The 11358-nt window shown below is 39.3% G+C and overlaps 1 protein-coding gene across 1 annotated transcript; it reads right to left on the reverse strand.

Moving 5' to 3' along the window:
- Positions 1-463: 463 nt before the first annotated feature.
- On the reverse strand, positions 464-9865 carry pdk3a (pyruvate dehydrogenase kinase, isozyme 3a). Its single transcript, XM_023297781.3, has 11 exons — positions 9486-9865; positions 6564-6705; positions 6373-6444; positions 5492-5676; positions 5312-5401; positions 4758-4835; positions 4430-4506; positions 4228-4329; positions 4030-4137; positions 3788-3901; positions 464-3160 (listed from the first exon to the last, which is right to left on the reverse strand). The coding sequence occupies exons 1-11, from the start codon at positions 9586-9588 to the stop codon at positions 3011-3013; spliced, it is 1221 nt and encodes a 406-aa protein (XP_023153549.2). The 5' UTR covers positions 9589-9865; the 3' UTR covers positions 464-3010.
- Positions 9866-11358: the final 1493 nt, after the last annotated feature.

Genomic DNA, 11358 nt, shown 5'->3' on the forward strand with positions numbered 1-11358 from the left:
TTTCTTTGGCTCTTGGGAATATGATGTCAGCTGTCAATAAAAACCTGACAAACTCTGATGATACTTGAAATATATAAAAAATTAAAGCTCTCTGGGTGAACCTTCAGGTCTTTAAAAGCCTGAGGTAGTCCTAATGTTTCCGTTGCTATTATTAGAAATGTATGTAACAATTCTTTTTGTTCGTTCTGCTTACCTTACCTACAATAGGGCAGAGAAGACCTCTCTTCCACCCCGACAACACAATAAATACCCTAATGCAATGTTGATGTCCGGTATGCGCTACATGTTAATCTGCACTATATGTACAAACTTTGGGAATATGTGTCCTTTTTTTTATTTTTTAAATTTAACGTTCAAATGGCTTGATATGTAAATAAAACAAAAAATGTATAACAGACTTTAAAGTGCATTTCACCTTTTCATATAATCAGATTAGAACATGCATGAAAACGTAACAGAAGGATCACACACAACAGCAGTTTTCTTTATTGCCAGGTTTGGTAGTTGGTGCTGTAAGTTGATTTCATGCTGAATCACATCATCGGACTGCTCTAACACAGTTTTTTTTTTTTTTTGGTGAATGTTGCATTGCTTGCATATCTCTGCATGACTGCCTCCACACTGAGGAGCATACAGACATCTTTTAGGCTGGATGTACAGTAGGATGGAAAACAGAGTGATCACTCCACACTGGTCGTATATACACATTATATATCGAGATATATACATATATATATATAATATATTCTAAAACATCCTAAGTACAGAGACAGTCTTTAACAGTAAAGGTTAACAGTTACTGAAGGTGGAAGATCTCAAGTTTCTAAATCATGGAAACTGGAATTGAAACTTTGATCAAGATGTGAATCGGAGGTGATTATGACCGGTCTACAAGGAGACCACATGTTAACCTACACTTCAACTGCTAACCTATAACACAGCACTCCCTTTACAGCAGGTTTGTCACGGAGTACACTCAGTGAGACTGGCAGGTTACAAAGGCATTGGCAGTGGTGAAATCTTACAGTGAAGCCAAGAACCTGCAGGAAGAGGAAGTTTTCCGTACTCAATTCTTCTTTCTTTTCCTGTCAGATGAAAGGCAGCTAAAGGAAGCGGGAAAGGAAACTCACTTTAGATCGTTAAAATTCACCATCATCTGTTTTTACCAAATAGATGTGGTCTTTTTTTATTAGTTCCGAGAACGATGCTGCTATGTTAAGTGCTGGCCTGCTCGTAATTAGTTCTTTACAGGTCTGAAATGATTGTATGAAAGCTATTAGAAGAAGTAAAATATACAGGAAGGGTTATTAAAGTGCACTACGTTCCTGAATATGATCATTTGTTGCAATGATTCAGTGCCATTGATGTTCAAGCAGTTGGAGGTTCTGCTCCTTTGACCACATTTTTTCCTGCCAGATTTCCCAAACTTAACTTTACGCGCCGCATGACTCCCTAATGAATAAATAAGGAAAAATTAAGCAAACAATCAATACATAATCATTAGAAGATCATCAAAAAGCAAACCTGTGCTAATGTCAATGACAAAAAAATAGTGCACATTCCTGAACTGTCTTTGTTCCTGCATGAAATAATTTAAAACCTCTCAAGCATCAAGTCCTTGTGGATTTTTGCTGCATCTTCTAATTGTGTCATTTTCAGTCCTGATAATGAAACACAAGCAATTTTTACAAAAACAGATAAGCTTTGTTCCAACTTGTTCAGAAGACTGTGAGAATTAGTGATACACAATGAGAGACAAGGCCGACAGGATGTTAGAAGAACAGGTCCAAGTGGTGAGCGTGTTGTTTATCCACCATGGCAGGTCTGACGCAGTTGCAGGATGAAATGAAGAAATGTACAAAGTAATGACGCAATCCTTCTTTTATAGTCCGTGCATGCTGCAACAGGTCTATTCCTTTCTGTGAGCATTTGCACAATACATCATGCTGGTGTGGTCGAAGCTACTTGACAGGCAACACTGTCATGGTGGCGTTTCAAGAGCATCTAAAAAGACGTTCCTTTGGTCCATAAGGAGGTATTAAATCAGGACACAGAGCTGGATTGCAAGCAGAAATGTCTGATGAGAATCTGTCAGTGGTCTGTAAGTTGGTGGCTGGTTAACTTCTGAGCGTTAAATTGAACAAAAAAAAGAAACAAAATACTCAACTTCATAAATAAAGTTCCAGTGGAGCCTTTGAGGCATTTTTTAAATGCCAAATATGCCGTAAGTTTCCAGAAGTAAGTAAGGCTTTCTCTCTCTGACAAAATAAAAATTAGTACTCCTAGTACATTGCTTCCTCTAGTCTTTTATGAGCTATTATTTTCTCATCTTTAAATAATCTCCTTGTACAATTTCTCAGGCTAAAATAGACTGTAACCAAAACAAGTCTTTGCTATGCCAGTGACACACTGGCCTAATTGTGCGTTCAGTCAAAAGTGTCTCCCAAAGGAAGGAAATGAAACCTTCTCCTCTTCCCATTCGCACTCAAAGCCCCGACTCTGCTTGTGTTTTTGAGAGTGAGAAACAGAATACAAGCCTTTACTGATGGTGGGAAAAGACAGTCAATCAGCAGTGCATGGCTTATTCAGCCACAGGGAGCAGCAGCCTAGTCAGCAAAGATGAGGTGGAAACAGTGCATGGAGACAGAGGGAGGGATGGAAGTAATGCAGCAAATTTGGTTTGAGAAAATTAACATTCGTCAAAACAACCATTTTTGTTTTCTGCTTTTTGGTAAATGGGGTTAGACTCTGGGGATCCGTAATTAGGAAGAGGTTCATTTTAAAATTCCATCTTGGGAGAGCCAGCGGTAATGCCACAACAATGAAAGCTATGCTGATGAAGGTCATTGCCATTGGGTACAGATTTCAATCAAGGTCGTCCATCCTTTCCAAACCTTTAACCACTGGAATATAAAACCGAGTCTGATCCTAAACCAAGCGTTAACCCAAGGGCAACATTTCATCGTACATGCTCTCCCGGCAGAGAGCTTTGCTCGCAAGCTGGGCAGAGTTATCTGTTGGCTTTATATTTGGACTTGCGGGCATCACGGGGCTCTTTGCTGGGGTTGCTCCAGTCGTCCGCCTCGGGGCTGGTCTTGTAATGCCGCCACGCTGACTTGTTGAAGACAGGCAGGCGCTCAAAGGACTCGCTGGACAGAGCCTTCAAATAAAGAAACAAAACATCAAGAGCCACTGAGAACTCACGATTATTTATCTCTCATGGAAAAAGTAATATCATTATTTAGTTATGTGACAAGAGTTAGATAAACCTAAATATAACACTAAAGCAAGGAGACAATTAACTTAGCTTAGCATAAAGACTGGATGCTCAGGGAAACTATAAGCATGACAATGACACTCCCATTATGTCAGAGTCATGTGGACGAGCTAGCTACCAAAAAGTAATCGCCTGTTACTACCACAACCTGTCATTTGCTGTTTGGATCAACCTTGTAAAATCAGCATTTTTTTGCTGATTTCTTTTCCAGATTGGGGTTTCTACATATGTATATATTATTTATCTATTTTTTGCTCATTTTTCCCTTTTTTTTGGATTTGTGTGCGCGTGTATATATATAGTTTTATTTTTCAATTTATTTATTCTCATTTTTTCCTATATTTATTTTAAAACTTATGACAGAGCTAACAATTTCCCACTCATTCCATACTGAATGCTAAGCTAACTGTCTCCGCACTCTATCTTTATACATATGAAGCCAACATTAAAGTGGTGTCACAGACATACAGACTACTACAACGTCGTCCACATTTGGCAAGCTCACTTTACCTTCAGATAAATGACGGCATCCGTGCCCACTCCCTCCATGGAGTAGAGTTTCAGATCCCCCTGGAAGTATCGGGCATAGAGCCTGGAAATGGGTAAACCATAGCCAAAACCAGCCTGTATGGGACAGGAATATTAATCAAGTTTAACATCCCATATGCCATACCATCTAGAATAAATGTACGGGCTAAAAGGGGTTGTGGTCACCAGGGTCAACACTGATTTGATTGTACGAGTGTGTGTACCAGTGGGACGGCTCCTGGCTCCAGGCTCGGTGTCGGGGCAGTGGAGTACATGTAGTTGAACAAACGGTCTATCTTCCTCAGAGGAACTCCTCCTCCTCTGTCGCTGATCTAAAGACAAAACATGGGAGAAATGAAGCGAATGAAGACGGCAGGAGGGAGACAAAAAGCTACAATGATGCATATGTGTGTGTAATTTACCTTTACTGAAAGATCCTCTTTACCCAGAGTGACCTTTGCCTTTACTGGAGGTAATCCTTCACTGCTGTTCTCATGAAGCTCCACTGTTGCTCTCATTGAGTTCTGCAAAACGCCAGCAGCGTTCATTAACTCAGCTCAGCAGGACTCCTTACAGAATTATAGTCACATTAGGCTAACTGGCCACTCATGCTGCCCTGCTTACCTTGAAGAGCTCGAACAACATGTGGAAGAGATGAGAGGGCACATAAACTGCCTGGATGGGCTTTTTGGGAGCCTTCACTGGAAGACAAGAGTGCAGGAAGTGTGAGAAGAATAAACACATGAACACACACACACACACACACATAACTGATTCTTTTGAAGTTAATGAGACGGTGAACACTGTAATCATTACAGGGCTAAATCTGGGCTCCCTAGCTGCGCCCACAAGCTGTAAAAAGACTGGGTAAGAGAACACAGTTTTACAGCACTGTGACAGATTACAGGGAGAAATGGGAAAATGTATACATAGGAGGACAAAACACTCTTACTGTTAAACTCTTCGATCTGGAGGCCAGGAGCAGCTAAGTAGTACTTCTCACACAGCATCTTAGCAGTGTCATAGGCATCTGATGGAGCAGGAAAAACAAGAAAACTTAGAAGAGAGCTAGCCGAGTATGTTTACTGTTTCCTGTCAGAGGTCGCTAATGTAGCTTGTGTCCCTTGCTGGGTCACCAAGAGGGCAGCTTTGATTCCAGCTTGCTGGAATTTCTTTGAGACTATCATGTAAACGTGCCTTTTAGCAAAAAATGTACATGTTTTGTTTGAATTATGTCACTGCTGAGAGTGAAAGGTGTGATAGAAACACGACTAACCCCATTTTCTGTAAGAGCAATACTAATATTTGAGTAAAGAAAACACCATAGATAACAAAATATTATCATACAAAGAAAATACTAGGTGCTGCTCAAACCCTTTTTTGATGGTTTGAGCAGAATTTGAAATTATGGCATTAGAAGGAGTGAAATGCGGATGTTAAACAAACTATTGTATTCAATAAACTGTATAGATGTGACATTTTCCCTCTTATAGTCCTTGAACTCACCACTGACGACTTCGGCCACACTGCAGGTGGGATCGATGCTGCCTATGTGTTTTGGATGGGCCGGATTGGTGTCATTACCAAACAGTAGAGCTGAATACAAACACATGGAAATAAAACTTAGTTTCAGACGCAGGTCAGAATTTGGGATCCAAATTGACCAAACAGCTTTCTGAGACTCACTGTGCTGGTTGATGAGCATGCGGAAAGAGATGCGGTTGGTGTAGAAGCGGTCGAGGAAATACTGGACATTGCTGCTGATGAAGGGGTCAAAGCCGAACTTCTCCTTGTACTCTATGACGCCCTGAGCCATGGTGGGAACCACGTCGTTGTGACGGTTACGGATCTCAATGAGGAGCTCCAGGAAACTAAAGAAAAACAACATTTGGAGATGGTCAGTGATGCTGTACTTTCAGAAATCTCTTGTATACACATATTACTTAGATAGTCATACAAAAGGCACAGTCAGGATACGTAGAATCAAACAGAATAGCCTTTTTTGTCATTGTATTATGCAGAATACAACGAAATTAGGAGCATTACTCCTGATTGGTGCACTGGGAGACACACATACATGAAAGGATCCACAGAAACAAAAAACAACCAATCAATGATAAAGTAATTAAACATAAATGTTAAAATCCAGCACTACTGCTAAGTCCAGTTTTACACCAGTATGAATGTATCCTATTTGCCTGCTATTGCTTTTGTACTAGAAATACATACAATTGTTGGACAACTCTGAGTACTTATCTTAATGTCACTTTCAGAGACCTGAACAATACTTGGAAATGTGTTCTCTAAACAGACGGGTCTATCCAAATTCCTGTCTGTGTTTATCAGTCATGCATGCCTGTTTATCAGATGGGTATTGTTGTAGCATAAATACACACTGTTACCTGTGCAGTGGGTATGCGCACTAAGGAGAATAGCTGCAGTGGAAGAGGGACTTTACATTATGAAATAAAGCCAGCATTCAACAGCTGGTTGCTTGACCAAGCTTTACTTACTGTAAATATACTTCATTTTGATTAGCTTTTATTATGATGCCAAGATTCACTCACTCATTCAGAGCGTGAGGGTCCTCTGGTTTTCTGTTCTCATAATCCAGCAGCTCCACAAAGCTCTGCATGTACCTAATAAAGCAAGCAAAGATCAAAAGGGAGGTTTTACACACGCTTCCTAACAATACAACCATTATGAAGCTTATCAGCTGGCAGCCATTCAAAGAAAACTCGTAGAGGAAGCGTCTTACCATTTCTGGACCAGTCGAACAGAGGGCTGGCTAAGCAGTTTGTCAGGCAGCAGGTTGACCTCCCTCATGGTGTTGGCCAGCCGTACAGGCAGCTCCTTACGCAGGAACATGTAGGATGTCTTCTCACATGCATTGTCCCTGCCTGAGAGATGAAAAGCTTTTGTAATAATTCATCATTACTAGAAAATATGGAGATTTTGATACAGTTTGCATGAGTGTGAATGAAGTTTTCCTGCCAAGAAATACACTGACAAGCTAAAACGTTGAAACCACTGACAACATTGCTTATTCTGTTACAATGCAATGTTCTGCAGGGAAACCTCAGGTGCTGGCATTCATGTGGATATTTCTTTGCACTGGAACAAGCCCGATCCAAGGATGCCCCCACCCTGCAACGCACAACTCATAAAGGATCCGCTGCCAACGTCCTCGACACCACAGGACACCCTCAGAGGTCCACTGTGGGTCAGAACTGTTTTGGCATCAGGGACGATATTACACAGGTGGTTTTGATGTTGTAGCTGAATGTTGCAGATTCCAAGCAAAACATAAACTTTCACACACTGTCAGTAACAAAATATATTAGTTTGTTTTTTTCCTGCCCTTGCTTGTAACAGTCACAGTGGTTGACAGATTACTAAATTCACTGTTTATCAAACTTCTATTGTATTTTTATTGTCATGTGAAAACATAAGGCCATTGGGGCTCATTTTAATCATTTGTAAAATAAAGTAGAAAAAGTAAGTGTACCAACCTCAACTAAAATTTCCAAGCACCCAGCTGCAAGCTGCTGATGGTTTCAATATCCAACCTTTAACATGATACCTCTAAACTTGCTATCTGGCTGCATATGTATTAACTATCTGCCAACATTAGCTTTAAGTTTCTACACAAGTACGCAAGGAAATCATAAATCTATTTGGGAGGGGGAAGGGGGAGTCACAGAGGGGCGAGGCAGATTAATGTTTGAGATCTAAGCAGAAAATATGTCAGCTATGGTGAAATATCTTTCATGAAAATGAGCACTTAACCCAACTTCGCATTTTTACATCCTCAAATTGACCACACTGTCATCTACAGCATTCAGACAGAGCAGCTTCTCGTGTGCATTTAAACACTCACATATAAACCCTATTTAGCCTCAGCTGAGAAAAGAACTAAACACAGCGAGAATCTGTTGAGGAAAATGCTTCAAGTTCTTCATGCCGTTAGAAAAGGATCAAAAGAACACAAAGACGTGTCTGCTGCTTGTCTACCTGGAAGCCTACTGTGCAGATATTGTGTTGTCCTGTGAGAGACCTCATGACTCCAACAGAGGTGAGGCAGCACGATATGATGTTATTTTTGTGTCAGAAGGGAGGAAAACTAAAAACTAAATGATCTGTCAGAATGAAAGGGAGTGTCCCGTCATCTCAGCTCACAGCAAAGACTTTCAATGATTTAGCAATACAAGGGATAGTCGGACAACACATACCACTTATGTGTCATAATGAAAAACACGTGCTCACTCGTATGACGTCTCATTTGTTCCATTGTGAAACACTGGTATCTTTTGGCCTACGGCTCTCTTGACAAGAACAATTATTGTTGACGAGACCCTCACCGAGTTTCTCAGCGCAAACAAGTGCCGCACATTTCCTGCAATCCACAGCTGTGAGGGCGAGTTACGTAACGCACATGACAGTGTTTAATCAGAGGTGGATTAAGAAAAGCCTCGAGTGCAGCTATGAGACGCAATTAATAACTGTCATCCTGCATTTCAAGTCTCTCGTCTGGGTCTGCCACGGTCATTGTGCTCGGTTGGCTCAAAGATTTCATTTTCTCTGCAGTCTAATTGGTGTCAGCACAAAGATGATGGTTACATTCTAATGTGCTGTAAGGGAGATTCTCATCAGATGAAGGATGGCGGCATAAGACGGCACCCTCACAGTCAAAAAGAAAGTGATTGAGAGAGAACAATAACGCGGTCTATGAAAAACTGTTGTCAGATATGCATAGATTATCCTAAGGGGTCCCTCTTGCCTCATATTTAGACTACAAACTACAACCTTCGGTACTAGAGCCTGTAAAAATAGGAGTTTCTATTTCTATCACACTGCTCAGCAAACAACAGCTGAATGTAAACTCTTAAAGCATTTGTTTTACACTGGTTCTCTGGTACTTGTTTAACTGGGTTATTTATGTTTTAAAGCAGGGACATTACAAGTGTGTAGACATATATGTATGGTTTAGAAAGGAACGTGTTTTATATGTTTATAGAGCTTTTTCCGTGGCGAGTTGTGTATTTTTTGTTTAATCATCATGTCTATAGCTGCACAGAGCTGTAAAATGTATAAATTAATTTCATTTTGGAGACAATAAAGCATATCTTATCTGAGAAGATAAGATACAATATATTACTCGTGTTTCATTTTTATTTTATTGAATCACTTGATGTGCTTTATCAGAGGAAAAACATCTAGCTTTTTTTCTTCTTAAACCTTAAACAGGGTAAGTAAACCTGAAAGGATGAGTAAGCCTTGTTTAGCCACTGGGTAACATGAGCAGGTGGTTCAGCCTCCGCTGCATACGTGCTGTTGTCCCTGTCTGACTGAAGACACCTGCATGCAGTAAACAGCCTGTAATCACATGTTGACAGAGTAAACAAACCTGCATCAGAGAGATGCCATGCAGGAGGGCTAGCTTACATGCTGCTACCTGTGCTGTCATGGTTTGATTCTCAAAACTAACACTTATTTCAATTGTCACATCTGAATATAACAAAATGTAACGTTTAATGACAGCTTGTAGTGGACTTGTTGTTTTAATGCCAATTCATAGCTTCTATGTGACATTAAAAACCCACAATCACAGTGTATAAAATGACAAAACAATACAAGAAAAGGCCCCAGTTGTTTTACATTCAGGCACTGTACTACTTACCAAAATCCAGAAACTGCTTAATGGAGAGCGGAGACGGTGAAAATCTGGAGTAATACTCGATTTTGGGATTAGTGTTTCTCAGCAGAGACGTAAAGATCCTCATTTTGGAAGTTTTAAAAGATGATGCCTGGATCCGAGGAGAGAGGAGAGTCAGACACAACACGACCGCTTCATCCCCGGTAACGGTGACACGGACACGGGCAGTCCTTCTCCCTCGTCGGCCTCCACATTTCCACCGTCCGCTGTGGACACAGAACGACTCGAAGAGCAAATGTCCATAAGGTTAGCCGACAGACAAAACGCCCTTAATGCGGCTTCCTACATTTGTGGACGTTCAGTTCGGATAAACAGTGAAAAGCTGCTCCGCATAACATGCTAGCTTCCTCACGGGCTTTTCAAAATAAAACACCACAGGCTGCCAAATGCAGCTACAGTTTGCAAGACAGCGGGGGAAACTAATGAGAAGTAGGTGATACAAAGCAAGCAGCTTTATTTATGCAGAACATTATCACACACAGGTTATTCAAAACGCTTTGCAGATCAAAGTAAAAATGAAAACGTGAAAAAAATCAAGCTGAACAAAGTGCACACATTTTATAGAACAAATAAAACTGATTGGCTAAAAGATCGGAAAATAAGAGCATGTAAAAGGCAAAGTAGTTAAAATAGAAAATAACAGTGTAGTTTCACAGTGAGGATTTAGTCACAGCTTTTATGTGGCTGCTGACATTTCAGTTTTTATCAATTTGACCCAGGTGTTAGATTTTTAAATTTTAGTTTTAGACCGAAGATAAGCGCCAACCTTTCCTCTCTATTGTCAGTTACAGTTATTTCAGTCTTGTCTTTATTTAGTTGAAATAAATTAAGATCAGAAGCTAATGAAGATTACAGATGTTATTACAAAATATTTCAGTGACTGTTAACAACAAACATCTGTGAATAAAAAGAACACACAAGATCTGAAAAATCTCGAGTACTTGATTTGCTTGTTTTTTTTTTTTTTTTGTTTGTTTGTTTGTTTGTTTGTTTGTTTGTTTTTTAGCCCTTTGGCAAAATTTTGTCTTGATAGCATATAGATTTTATGATTTGTATTTATCCTTGCAGATTTTTAAAAAAATTTTTATCAGACAACAGACATTGGATTTAATGTAAAGCACAATAAAACCCCAAAAGAGACTTAAGGTTATATAAAATGTTTATTTAACAGTGACTTATTTTATTTTATTTTAAATTTCCCTCCATGATCCAAGACTGACAAACATTTAACTACAGACTCAGTTGTATGAAGCTCTCACCTTTTATTTTTCTTTTTTAAAAAAAAGATTCATTAATGGCTTTTGTCTGATCAGTTAGACTTCAGTAAAAAAAACAAAAACAAAAAAAACTTAGACATTATTAATGGCGCTAGTTAACTTAGAAATGCAATCCTAAAATGGATGTTTATGGATATGAGTAGGTGGTAAATATTTGATCAAGAATAAGAGAAATGGAATTTAATATTGTACATAAAAGCTACTAAGTCAAGCTACTTGAACTGCTTCTGTAAGACATAGTCTGAAATTTTGCTTCATTCATTTGATTTGAATTCACACAAGAAAATGTTGGCAATACATTCTGTATATACATAAATTAATGATAATATATGGAATCATTTGTCTGTGGATTGTGAAACTGATGTGTGAATTCTGTAATTTCCCAAATTAGGTCAATTTTAACTTAAAAATGTAGCTGTTTTGTTCAAATGCCAAATCAATGTAATTTGTCTGTGTCAAAGGGTTTCTCTTTATTATTTTGATCATTGAAAAGCTTGGATCCCATATTTATCTTTTGGATGAATAGTTATTTTTGTTTTAATGGCATCTATTCCTGTGCT

This window comes from Amphiprion ocellaris, chromosome 22, assembly GCF_022539595.1.
Source record: "Amphiprion ocellaris isolate individual 3 ecotype Okinawa chromosome 22, ASM2253959v1, whole genome shotgun sequence".
In the NCBI taxonomy this organism is placed as follows: domain Eukaryota; kingdom Metazoa; phylum Chordata; class Actinopteri; family Pomacentridae; genus Amphiprion; species Amphiprion ocellaris.